This window comes from Mugil cephalus, chromosome 14 (assembly GCF_022458985.1).
Source record: "Mugil cephalus isolate CIBA_MC_2020 chromosome 14, CIBA_Mcephalus_1.1, whole genome shotgun sequence".
Classification (NCBI taxonomy): Eukaryota; Metazoa; Chordata; class Actinopteri; order Mugiliformes; family Mugilidae; genus Mugil; species Mugil cephalus.
In genome coordinates, this window is record NC_061783.1 from 11,686,655 (window position 1) to 11,700,675 (window position 14,021).

The window sequence follows — 14,021 nt, forward strand, 5'->3', positions numbered from 1 at the left end:
TGACCTAGAAACGAAAAGGTGAGCATTCTCATCACCAACATGTGGACAACCTGTCTGTCCGTCTGTCTGTCTGTCTGTCTGCGGGTGGGTGGGTGTGTCTATTGTGACAGTCACACTCGTGAAGCTGCAGTAGCAACACGACACGAGTCCTCCTGACATCCTGTTCAGCCTCGCACGAGACAGATCTGATCATACAGGTACGACCGCCTGCATGACAACAGGTAAAATATACATCCCAAACTAGAGAGAAGTCGCGCTAAAACAATAGCTTCACACAAATAATAAAAAAAAACACCTCCTGCTTATCAAGCACTGGAGGTTACACATGACAAAAACACCACAAACTAGCACTGTACCTTAATGTCTCCCTGCCAAAAGCTCAGCCAGAGATGTAAGCACACAAGAATGAAGAGTGATACACACCTTCCCCTGTCTGCTGGCGTCTGACTGCCAGTCCACAACCACCAGACAGCTTAGCGGCTCCTAATAAGCGACGATTAACGTTGCAACTGGCTCCTCAGCCGTGCAGCATTTTCACGTGGTTCCCTTTCTTTCATTAGCATTTTGTTTGTCTATTCAGCTCAAAAATAGCCCAGCGCTGAGCCCACAGTACTTATTTCCCTTAGCTTCTCCCAGTGGACTGATTAATACGTCGCTACGTTGCTGCGCAACGTTCTCTTAGCTCCCATGCTAGTGACACACACTGTGGTCCTCGGCTCTTTGTATCTAACATGGTGCAGTGGCTCTGAGAGGGAGGGAGCACAGAAGACGGGAAGAGGGAGGGAGGGAGAGAGGACGTGAGAGAGAAGGAAGGAGCCGAACAGCGAGACCAGAGCATGCTACCGGCATGTGACCAAGCACCACCTACTGTCGTACATACGTACTGTATGCGAAGCGCACGCCCACCGACTCCACGTCGGTAAATAAATCCCAGACGGGGTCTTTTTGTGCGTCCGTGTGAGAAAAGGAGTCAAGTGGCCAATTTGTGTGACAGGCAGCAAAGGGATTCAGTTACCCTTTACATAACCTCCCTCCAATACCCAGACACACGAACACAGTCATCAGAGGGGGAGGGGCTGGATAACTAGCAGCAGACAGAAAGCAAGGCTCCTCCTCCCCCCATCCATGTCTCTCCCTCTTTCTCCCCCCCTGCTTGTTTGTATTCCCTCCTCTCTTAACATTATCTAATAATTATATATTCGGACCGTATGTCGCTGCACCTTGGCTGTCACTGAAGAGGGACCCCCCTGTGTCCTGCAGGGACCACTTAAGTAGCTCATCTCCCTTGTAAACAGGACTTGTGCTTCTGAATCAACTGCCGTTTGACCTACTTATACAGTACAGGAGACGATGTCAGAGGGTAATCCCTTGTTGGTACATTTAAAAGACTTAAGACTCCAACTGTCCATCCATACGTGCTACCGTTAAGTAAGTCGAAATATGAAGTTTTCTCTGCAGATCAGGGAGAACATCTAAGGCTCTGTGATGTTGCTCATCAGTAAAAGCCAGCGCTGCTAATAGAAACCCTTGTTCACTAGATTAAAGTGGTGTAGGATAGTTAGATTACGATGCATGTGGATTCATTGTGACGGTCGGCCAATTAGATCTAACCGATGCCAATGAGCACCGGGGGGCGGCACTGATTGAGCAATCACTCTGTGCAGTACAGGTACGTTTTTGCAAGAACAGATAAACTGATTCTTTTACAAATGGACAAAGACACAGAGCATGAAGTTTAGCTCTCGTTACGTCTTTTCTCCTGTCCGCTGTTCTTTGCTGCTTTTTCAGTCGTGACACTTTCTCCACATTATATGACGGTAGCTCTATTTAGCCAATATGTGAAACCAGTTTGGAAGAGCCCGGTCACAGACCTGCATTCAACCCAGCAAACACATACTAACATAAACACACCTATGACCTTCCTCAGAGTTTCGTACTGGGACCTGAAGGAGACTCGTTAATCAAAACATCACTAAAAAACTAGGGAGTTGTATTTTTCAATGTGCAATAAATAAATAAATGTCAGGTACTCTGTACAATTATCACCCACTGTTCGAGTTAGCAACTATAGTAGACTATTGGTTTTACTTATTCTAACTTATTCTAGACTATTTGTAGCCGATTAATATTTATTGGTACTACTTTATACTGTACACACTTATTTTTTGTACTGTGTCCTCTGTGCAACCATTATACTCCTCTGTTGCTGTAACACTGCAAAATCCCCCCTCACACGAACCAACAAAGAACTATGCTATCTTATCTTATTTTGTTGCTGGTATTGCAAATGTATTCATTTTAATGCTGCAACACCTCTATTTATACCAGCTCTCCAATTTTATCGCAAGCAAAAACAGGTATGACACATGTGTGCTGCACAACGTTTGCAAAGACTGCATGTATGTACAATGTGACTAATAGACAATACAGATAGAAAAAGAGCAGGCATAGGTTTAAGACTAAAATCACTGCATGTGTCAGACCTCCACATATAACCTAAAGCAGACAGACACGCAAGTCTGCATTAATCCCACACGCACAGACAGCGTGTTTACACTGGAGACAGACCGGCTTAATATGCGCAACACATGACACGCGGCCACAGCCAGCATTCACAGACGCAAAACTCATGCTGAGCAGTCGGCATACAACACTGGCTGCAGCTGAAGTCTCACACATGGGAGAAAGGGAGAAACTGGGGTAAGGGGGGGTAGAAGGGGAGAAGGGGTCACTGTGTGCCTAGAATAACCCTCAACCCGACACATGTAACCAGGGCGACCAAAGAAGGACGAAAACGCTCAATGAACCTCTTCGGGCGACTTGAACACACACACACTTTCTCCGGTTTTCACCAATTCTGTTACTCCTCCCAGAGCTTTTGTACCCCCGGCCGACCCCTCCCGCCCTCCTCCCTCAGCCACCGAGCATTGTGCTCCGGATGAAAGTGCCTCTGTGTGTGTGAAGGGCAGAGCGGTGCATGGTGTGGCCTGGGACAGACTGAGAGCCAAGGTCATGGGACCTACAGACCCTGCGCGCGCACACACACACACACACACACACACACACAAACAAATAGAAATACTATCAGAGGTCGTCGATAACGAAAAGCACAAAAACTCACCGTGCAGCTGGAAGTCCTCTCTTTCCCACATCGGCTCTGACCCGCTCTCCGACGTGACGATAAACGTCCACTAATGCTGTTATGGAGGCCTCGCGTACCTACAGAGAGCAGACGTTGACCAATTTAATAAGCACACACAACACATTATGGTCAATTTCCCTCAAGTATTTCATACGTATTACACTTACACAGAATGGGAGTCGTGAGCATAAGGACACACTGAAATTTAAACCCTTGAAAGCCATTACTCTCCAAAGAGAGACATATGATTTGCTAGTTATGCTGTTAACAGTGTTGTGATTGGGTAGCGGGATATTGTTAAAGGGATTCTCTGCAACTGAGGGTGGGATGGGCCTGTTCAGGATGTTGATTGGTCAGGACACAATGTGGGTAGATAATCACTGGGTAGGAGATAGAAGCAGATTTCAGCTTTGGGGTGCAACTCCGCAGGAGGTTAAACCAGCCACTCTCTCTCTCACACGTTCAGAACGAGTGCTGTTGTGTGGGTTAACCACTGGGCGTGGGGTGGGGGGGGAATACAGAGCCCATCTCCCTGCTAATAACAGTAATAATCACAGAGTTGCCTTAAGATGCCTGCCAACACACTCTGGATCCTGAGAGCTAAACCACAGGCTCCAGACTGATAGGAGGAAGAAATGATGACATCTAGGCAAACACATTGACAAACATACAGACACACATAAAGTACAGGATGAGCACAGACAGGCAAGTCAATCATTAATAACATGAGAAAGAAGTGTCTCTCTTACTTGTGGGTTTTGGTCTCCACTCAGAGAGCAGAGATGAGGAACTATTTTACTGAGGCTCAGCGTCTGGGCTCCAAACCTGAGAGAAAATAATAATAAAAAAAACATATAATAATTTAGTCATTTGCAAATATACGAAAACAATTTCTGTGCCATGTTGTGCTCAGCTTTACCGTGAGGCAGCAGCTCAGCATTTAGCACAACAGTGTCACTTTCCATTAGCCAAAAGATGGTAAAATTAGCACAGCAGTTCTATCGGCCTAGATTCGCTGTGTGTGCAACATCAAGTTGGCAAACGCAGTTAAAATCAAAGCGCACAGATTTAAATGCTGTTAAACAACCTGAAAAAAAGGACAAAGTGTTGTGTCAACTGGCACATTTGCTTAACGAGAAAATTATGACGTGAGGTGTTCCTCTAATCACTGGCTGCATGACTACATACAGGAGCAGAAATCCTCCCATTACTAGTAAAAGCAAAATGAGCATATATCTCTGACGACTGAAGGATTACAGGGTGAAGCCATTGATTGTAGGTGTGCTACTTCTACGGAGTCACTCACTTAAGAGGATTAATCTTGGAGACAGAGAGCGGGTGTGTGAAAGTTGGTAGCAACAGTTCTGTTCAGTTCACAAAGCTATTTAATGCACACAATTACCCGTTGGGGACAAATAAAGTTTTCTGAATCTGAACCCGTATGACAGCAGTGTAGTGTTAGGACTACGCAATCTCTTTTTGCACATAAAATATTTTGCACATGGTGAGAGGTGAAGAAGGAGAAGTAACTCACGTGCTGAGCGTGGCACTGAGACAGAGGCAGACTCCTTCTCGGCTGCGGAAGTTCTTGTGTTTAAAACCAGTGAGCAGCCTTTCCCAAACGTACTGGACGAAGGAGGGTGAGAGGGACAAGAGTGTGAGGGAGAGAAAAGGAGTTACAGAAGGACGTTACACTCTGCCCTGACGTGCATGCGTGGTGTGTGTGTCTCGTGTAGTTCCTCTAAGATCCAGAAGAGGGAGCTAAAACATCATTACAGGCTTTATAATATTGCCATGTTAAGATTCGTGTTCATTATTTATGCAGAAAAGTACAGATTTCTGATAAATTCAGCCTCCTGTGAATTTTTACATCACAAAACGTGCACTTTTCTAAACATTTCAAATAATTGAAGTTCATGTGAACAGGCTTTCGCCCAGTTGTTTTCCTAAGGGTATACATAACTCGGACCAGAGCAGTTTTTTTGCTGACAATTTTTGAAAAACAATTTGATGGAAAAGTTAACGATCAGTCCCGTCGATGTCAAATGTGGAGCATGAGCTTGATACTGTGGTGTTTATCTACACGTCTGTGAGTATCTCACCATGGGCGAGGCAGTCTGCTCCATGCAGCGGAGGATGAGGGCTTGGCTGCTCTCCCTGACCTGGTCCTTCCCATCGCCCAGCCTGTCCACCAGAGCTGGCATCACTACAAAAACACAGAGATGGGGGAGAAAAAAAAAAAAAAGAAGAGAGTGCGGGGGTGGTGATGAGAGCCAGTTTATGAAAAACACAGTTCAGAGGCAACACACTGCAAGTCAAGTAAATGTAGGGAAATTTAGGCCACATATATTTGACAGTGAATCTTTACCTGATTTAAATGGCAAATATATTAGAGTGCCCCCAAGTGGAACGCTTTTAAAACACAGTCGTATACAGAGTTCTTATTTGGATCGGTCAGAGGGTGCGTAACAAGAGTCAGTGGAAGGTAAAAGCTTAAGCGCTACCACTGTCAACACCAGGGCTCTAACAAGAGGACGGAGAGGTCAGGAAATGAGAAATGAACCGTGAATAAAATACCCATCAAATGCTCTCATGTCAGCGGGGCTCATTTAACGCGGTGACACGCAGTAAAGAGGGAAATAGTCTGTAAATGCTGCCGGTCAAGTGAACTCCATGGATCATACAGAGCGTTAATATAATCCTCTATTTAAATGAGGGGGTGCTAACAGAAAAAAGCCACACGCTTTGTATAGTTTCATCTTTAACACATCGGCTTTTAATCAAAACACATGTCAATGGTAGAGGCTATAAACTGTTAATCATCGGTGAGGATGTTTCATTTTCATTAGCGGTGATGGTAATATTCCATGTTTCATTTTTAAAAACCAATCCCATAAAAAGGGGAAAGAACTAGAGAGTGAAATGAACTGACTGAACCATTGTTGTGACATGTTTCTTCATTACAACAAACACACTCAGAGTTTATTTTGAGCTGATCCGACACACGCTGTCATACGTCTATGAATACACACAAGCACGCCAAATTCAAAGCTCACTGTAATACAGCCTCTCACAAATGAGGGGCTTAATAATGCTTAAGTGATGTTTGCTAAATAAAGTGTGTCCTACAGCGTCCCTGTGTTTTAGAAAGTTTTTCACCAACACGCTGTTCTCAGTGCAGACGGGTGTTGGTCATTTTGTGACGTATGTGTCATTTACAGAAACGCAGGTGGCAGGCTCACCTTTTAAAAGTCAAAGTCCAAAAGGGTTTAAATGGCTTCCTGTAAACTCTCTGAGTTACATAAAACCCAAACCTCACTTTGACATTCAGCGAGATAAAACTTAAATACACAGAGCGCAGACTCAGACACACACACAACACACACACACACACACACACACACACACACACACCCCTACCCACATTCCTAGTCTGAAACATCAGCAGGGGGAGTGATAGAGTGATCTCATCTGTCCTTTTCCTGTGTGTGTGCGTGTGTGCGTGCGTATGCACGCATATATTATGCTACCACAACAGCCGGTTACCTCGGCAACAAGGACAATACCCCCCAAACAGAAAAAAATTGACAGTGGGGGCATTGTAGCAAGAAATAACGTCATCTGCTGTAGTAAAGATGAAAACATACGCACGTCAACACAACAATCAGACAGGAAAGTCACATGTCAAACAGCAAAAAAAAGAAATTATATTTAATGCCAAGTAAAGCCTCAAGTTGTCTGCTTGTTTCACTTCCATTTCCACTTCTTACAAGGAAGCGCGACTTAGCAGCGAGCAGCACAGGGCGCAGACTCATGGACACAGTGTGATGGCAACAGCCCTGTGCAATAAGTCAGTCCTGAAGATCAATACAGTCACTCGGCTTCAATGATCTCATCCTCCCTCCGTCAGTGTGTGTGTGGGAAGAGGAGGGTGGGTGCAGAGAGATGGAGAGGGCAGGAAAGGAGAGATGGAAGGCAAGCGGAGATTTCTGAGAGATGCTTATAAAATATGAAACACAGTTCAGCTAAGGCACCATTATACACACTGCATGGTGTTTGTGTGGATACTGATGTTTGTGTGTGTGTGTGCGTGTGAGATGGCAGACTTTGCACAGTGTGACAGGTCCAGTCATCCCAGAGCTGCACTGCAGGGCCGAGCATGTTTGCCGGTGACAAGAGCAAGTCTGGCTGACAAAGACAGCTGGCGACACCTTGAGCGGGCGCACACAAGGGCTGGCGCCGACAAAACACACTCACGGAGCGTGAAATCCGACACAGGGTTCAGTCTTTGCGTCTATGCGGTCATGAATGCAAGGTGTGGTTTGAGGGACGTAATAGAGCGAGCTTCAGCAGGGCTCAAATATAGAGACTGAAGGATGTACGATAGAGAGGGGGGGGTGGTGCCAGGCTCAACAGCTTCTCATTTGTCTCAGGGGAAGCACAAAGTGGAAGTGAGAGACAAAATGGAAGGACAGACAGCAAAATGTGGAATCCATACAAACATCCACGCACAAAGTAGCATGTGAAACAGACCAATGGTTTAAGTTTATTCATCTTTCAGTTTGGAAATGGTGGATTCTTAAGTAGAACTCGCTGCTTCTGAAAATGAATGAAACACTTTTATGAAGTGGACAAACAACTGGGGAACAATAAAACAATTTAGGTTTAATCCGATGCAGGTGCCAAACCGGTACTTAAAAAATGGCAAACATGCAGGTTGCCGAGCCTGCATTTTTTTGAGGTGAAGTACAGTCAAATTTTTTTTGTTCTGCCTTACCCCGGATTTCCACCGGGCGCGTCTGCCGCACATTAGTGGCAGACGTCGCGGCTCCACAGGTATTTTAAAGGTGGAAAACTAGCTAAGAGCTAAAGGGCGGTAATTAAAAATTCAGTGGCACTGAAATGAAGCATGTCACTACCGTTTGCGTTAGCACCGCTGCCATTATGTTACCCATCCCTACAACAAAAAGCTGTACCATCCCTCTCACAAAGAGTGCGTGTTGTCTGTAGAAAACAATGAAAACAGGTCTGAACACATGAACAAAGAAAGTGTCACCATTGAAAAACATCAGAGATGTTTTTACTTCAGCATTACAGAGGCAAAGAGAAATAATCCTTTCACGGTTAAAGAACAAATACAAGATATTTTCTATGAACGGGATCCTCTGTGAACAGATGGCGACGTAAAGTCAACACAAGGCTGTGGGAGCGGTGGCGTCTCACCTGTGCCGAGGTATCCTTTAAACCGCTCTCCCATGCGATCCACGAACGCGCCGCAGATGTCTATCCCCAACAACGCCACCTATGAAACAAAGTGAAAGACAAAGGTTATATAAGATCAGACGCGTTAATCAATGTGCAGTTTAGGGTCGAGACGTTCCCCGTTGACCACATGCACCACAGCGGTGATAAGACAACTCGCTGCAGAGGTTTGAAACACCATTTACGGTCTGATCTTAGGCTTTGATTCAAGTTTTCCCCTGAGTTTTTGCTGAGTCGGCAGATGACTGATAATTTTAGCATGGCGTAGGAATCAAAGCTTCGTCTTCGCTCGCTTTGAAGGATGCAGTCCAGTCAGTCTGCGATCTGCTTTCTGAAGCCGTTTGGTCAAAAACCTCATATCTGGATGAGGCTTTTGATTTGTGGCACAAATATTATAACAGGAAAAAACAGGCTACAGGAAATTACAAAGCTACAGAGCCACCAACAAGAATAATGCAGAAAGAGGAAATGGTTTATTCTGAGCTACTTGAGAACCACGTGGGGAAAAAGAATGAAAACACAAAATAATACCGAGTCGGAAATATGTGCTCACAAATAACAAGATCCAGATTACGGTCCAGCAATTTGTAACATAAACTGATTCCAGATAACTTTGAGAGCCAAATCTCCATAATGGAAGTGAAACCAGCGAGTGATATATACACCAACCTGCTGTGATATTTCTTTAACCCGTTAAATTTGCTTATATGCATTAAAAACCTAAATGAAGGTGCTTCGAATTCAACAAAGACATCTTAAGTGTTTTGTAATGCGTTTTTAAATCACCTATCCGCAGCATCTTCTGAGGTTTTATGGGTAGTAACAGAACTAAAAAAAGCCCCTAAGATCCAAATGAAAGCTTGGACAAACAGACACTAACACTTAAACTGAGATATTACATTCCATGTTTAATGTTTAATGCCTTTCAGTTTCAAAGGTTGTTATGGGTCAACAGCTGTGGCCCTCGTGATTATGTAAGACTGCAGTGTCCTCTATACTCTACCTGCACAACAGCAGCTAATGGAGACATACTCATTTGTTTTCCAGAATGCGTTAAAAACCTTAATTACCAGACACAAACTCATCTCTAATGCCTCCCACTGTTGCAATTCCTCTCAGTCTTAAAAGAAAAACTGGCTTGTGACATGGCTGCTAAAGGGAAGGTGGACCGATTTTTGGGGCTAGCAGCAGAGTTGAGTTTTTCCACTGTGTTTCTGATTAAGATCACATCCCACACTGCGCTGTGCTCCTGGAATGCTTTTTTTGGCAGTGATGTGGTGAAACTTTAGAGTCCAAAAAGAAAAATCCATGTATTCACCAGACTCTGTCCTGCGCCGCTGCAGTTTTTCCCTATTTTAGTCAAAGGAAGAGCAGAGCCAGGTAACAGAAGAGGGGGAGGAAGAGGGGGCGGGGAGCAAAACAGGAAGCGGGGACGGAGGCCAAGTAATGCCACGGAAAACAAAAATCACCTGGAGGAGAAATATGAGCCGTGGGTCAATATGATGACTGCCTCATATTGACCTATTTCAGGAGGAAGGGTGAGGAAGAGGGGGGAGGAAGAGAGGGGAAAAACAGCAGGAGAAAGGAGAAGCAGTACATGATGGAAACAACCCCCAGGCCTCTCCTCCCCCTTCTCCACCCAGCACCCCAACAAGCTTGGTGCCCACAACCATATGGCATCTTCACAAGACCGAGAGGAGAAGATAGAGGATGAGATGGAAGGGACTGTGCTTGTTGCCTTGCTTGGACAGAAGAAAACAGGAGAATAGGAGTTCCTGCTCCGCACTCCTCCCTGACTACAGCTGAGGAGGAAACCAGGGAGGAAAAGGAGGAAAGTCAAACCACATGGTCACTTAGGTGGTGTCACCCAAAAATACTTAAAAAAAAAAAAAAAACGGGCTTGTGATTGAGTAATGCCGACACTCGCGCATTATACCACACTATTGCATCTACTGACTGCGAGATTCAAAACATCAGGGGTGTGTGATGTGCTGGAGGAAAGAAAAAATGTAAATATTTAGCCCACTATGAATGGGTCTTTGTGAAGGCCTAGGTTGGAGCGCGATGGTGGCTTAGCTGTTAATTCGCATACCGTGTACGGGGTTTATTCTGGATTCTAGAGAGGCTTAAAGTGAGTTTTAGATGAAAAAAAAAATCCAAGGCCTGAGGCTGACACCGCAGCATTTGGTAGAAGACAAAATGTTCAGAGAGGGCGGCCTGACCAATATTCAATTATTGCATTAGCAGCAAATAAACAGCCAACAGCTGTGCTAAATGAGTGATTTATCCTTGGAACTTGTAGTTCTTCTAACCCAACAGTACAAACATAAAAGTTTTGGTGACGTCACTGTTTTGGAAAACACACTAAACTTGATAGTTTCGGAGGGATACAAGTGTGTTATCTCATCTCATGCCAAAATAGTCTTTCACGTCTGATACTCCACCTACTCCTGTTAGATCAATGCAGCCTGGAAAAGAATCGTCCCTCACGAGTCCCATGTCCAGCCATCTGAATTCAATGTCTATAAATGTGTCATACAATATTAACGTTGTGTGTATTCTTGTCTCTCTCTCTTGTCCCTGTCTGTCTTACTGATATTTGAACAAGTGTATGAATCTGAATCAAGATGAATCTGCTTCAGAAAGAAAAGGATAAAACCAATTTATCAATCAATTAAACAACCAGCAAAGGGCACACAGATGAAGTAGAGGAATACAGCCAAGAGATGGAAGAAATACTGTAGTTTATACATTTTACAAAACTAACCAGAGTGTGACTGCCGCTTTATCAGAGCATTTTGAACCTATAAAAGTATTTATGTGTCATGACTTGCGTTTTCCTCTCACTCTTACACAATAGATCACTCCATTACCCCGTAAAGGCCGGCTGCACTCCTCTCCTCTAGTCAACTCCATATCATCTCTCTATTCTTCACTATGTCGGTGCTGACTCAGCATCTTGCGAACAGCTAACTCCTCATGTCTTTTGCCGGATGGGAAGCCTATCAGCATCGCTAAAAGCTTGCTGTATGAAAGCCTCTGGGGATCGAAGCTCACTTGCACATCCACTGCCAGACACGGATGTGAGCTCAAGTTACTGTATGTGTCATCCACATAAAGGAACAAATCAGAACAAAGGGAACGTTAGCTCAGCACGGCCAAGGATGGAGCTCAGGAAGTGCCACAACAAAGATTCCTGCACCGTATTAAATGATTCCCACAGCATTTTCCTTAGAGTTTTAACGAGACTTTACGTTCTGGTGATCATCTCATCGTATATCTTCAATTACAAATACACTGCAAATGTCAAAGACTGAAGTTCACTCAGTATCATCAGATACTGTTTCAAACTAGGTTGGATCTGCGCCTGAAACAAGTAAAAGACAATCATCTAAGTCATAAACACATTTTTTGACCTAATAATGATAAGAAAATGACAACCTAGAGCAGTGTGTACCACTGGCTGAGAAGTGGTGTCAACAGAAACACATTTTAAAGATGCTGAGGATGCTTTGTTATGCTGAACACACACTCTTACAGTCTTGCTGAGTCCGTCATAACACCACAGACTGTGATGATTAGCTCAAAAAAGCGACTTGGGAGTCAAATTTCAGCAGCTTGAAGACAGACTTCAGACTATTTTGACTCGCCGTCTGGACTGGTGTGTTGCCGTTGCCAAAAATGACACATTCCTTACTTACTGATGCAACGGGTACATAATCAGCAACCACACCATGGGAGCGAAGCAGTGATAAACCAAAACAAGATAAACTGAGAGGGGAACGAAGAGATGAAGAGACTGAAAGGAGAGAGAAAACGACAGAGAGATAGATGGAGAAAAAGCGTGGATCATAACAATGACTCCTCTGACCCCTCCCCCATCCAGTGCTCCAGTAGTCTACAGTGCTGACAATGGGTCTCCTCACAAATGCTCAGTCACAGCCACAACAACAGTGTGAACCCCAACAAACCACAGGAATGCCCTGCGAAAGTACCAATCATAGGGAAGAAACTTAAAAATGGCTGCCTCTTGTGATCTGGGATTAGACTGGTAGTTTACAAGAGGAACCAGGCTTCATTCTGAATTTGATAAGAAAATGTACAAAAATAAATGTTCTCTCTTTAGGTTTGGTTGCGGTCTGACAAGAAAATAAGTCTAATGAAGTGACTCTGCTCCACATGACTTCAGACATTCGTTATATGAATAACAACTTGGTTTAATTCCGCATATCTTCTACTTAGTGAAAGATCATTCTGGAAAATAAAGTTTAAAAAATCTCCCTGGCCCGTCTCTCTTCCCGTTTACCGGGTAAACTGGTGGAAAAACATTCATGAGCCGGCCGAGGGGACGACTGCAACAAATATACTGCAATAGCCTCATACAGATCTCTCACCTTGAAATTGCTTGAGTTGACCCATCCCGCTAACTCGTCTATAGTCTTATCCAGCCGGGCTTTGTCCTGCTCTACGTCCTGAGAGCGGTGAGGGTCGCTCAGGTAGTCAATGAGCTCTTGGCCGGCCTGCAGTCTGCGGGTAACATCTTTCTGCAGTACCTGCTGGTAAAAATAGTCCATGTTGTCATGATCCTCCATTGGGCACTCAGTGCCGTGTGGCCAGCCCCAGAAGCCGGCAGAAGACTGGAGACTGTGGTCGGTGGGACGGGGTGTTAGGTATTCGAGATGTGAACTCTAGTCCCGTAGAGGGGCAGAAACACTGTGCGGTCTGGACTGCGTCTCCCTGATGTTTGGTCATCAACATGCAATCCCTTGTAAAAACATAGATCGGTTTAACACACAAATCATTACTGCGCCCAAACCAAAAGCTCGACTTTGTACGTTGCGACGAAGACGCAGCTCGCTAGGTTCCTCCCTATGCACCGTTAGCTCAGGATGAATTTAAAACTTGAAAAAAACTTGAGAAATCGTCGAACTATGGTGGACCCCAGTAGGAACCGTCAACATATCAGCAGCAGCAACTATCAGTCCCGGTTGGCTGTCTGTTATGCTAACAAAAATAGCAGCCAGCTAGTTAGCACAGAGACCCAAACAAGGATAGAGAGCAGCCCCACAAGAACTAGCCCGGCTAGCTAAGGCTAGCTAGCTAAAGCTGGTTATCCACAGGCCTAGCTCCTGGATCCGTTACTCTACTCCATGATGACCGCTGCCTTTAAAGTCTCTCAGTTGCCGACTCCGTCTGCGGGAAAGTTGAACCAAACTACCACAACAAGAGCTCGGTTTTGGGTCCCACACGGTAGCTGGTTTCTTTTTAATCCAGGATAACCCGCTGAAGGCGCTGAAGGCGCTGAAGTCTGGAGCGTTGCCTGGGACACGAGCAGGCCCCGGGGTCCTCGAGCACCGCACAGCTGGCCAGCCAAATGCCTGGTCTAAAATTATCAAATATAGCGGGAAGCCGAGCTTAAATATGTATAGATACACATACATATACAAATATTATATTGAAATATAGTTTTGTTAGTTAATTCTTAGAATATTGCCATTTCCCATAAGAGTGAAGACTCAAACGACACTGTTCATGTGGGCGTGTCTGTCGTCTACACGGATCTTTGATGCCACTTAGCGGTTTAACCCACGCACAGTTCTCAAGTCTTGCCGCAGTT

General features: G+C 44.8%; 1 protein-coding gene across 47 annotated transcripts in view; it reads right to left on the reverse strand.

Annotated features, from left to right (window-relative positions):
* clasp2 (cytoplasmic linker associated protein 2) overlaps positions 1-13,860 on the reverse strand; it is a 48,692-nt gene extending 34,832 nt beyond the window's left edge. For 9 of the 47 annotated variants that reach the window (XM_047604982.1, XM_047604979.1, XM_047604983.1 and 6 more), the window contains exons 1-6: positions 12,799-13,857; positions 8,366-8,444; positions 5,245-5,348; positions 4,677-4,768; positions 3,892-3,967; positions 3,122-3,219 (exon numbers count right to left, since the gene is read on the reverse strand). In XM_047604982.1, coding sequence (XP_047460938.1) covers positions 3,122-3,219; positions 3,892-3,967; positions 4,677-4,768; positions 5,245-5,348; positions 8,366-8,444; positions 12,799-12,996 — 647 coding nt within the window. In that variant the 5' untranslated portion in view covers positions 12,997-13,857. Of the gene's footprint in view, positions 1-423; positions 722-3,121; positions 3,220-3,891; positions 3,968-4,676; positions 4,769-5,244; positions 5,349-8,365; positions 8,445-12,798 lie in introns of those variants that run through there. The other 38 variants (XM_047605016.1, XM_047605011.1, XM_047605008.1 and 35 more) reach the window with 11 other exon arrangements.
* Positions 13,861-14,021: the final 161 nt, after the last annotated feature.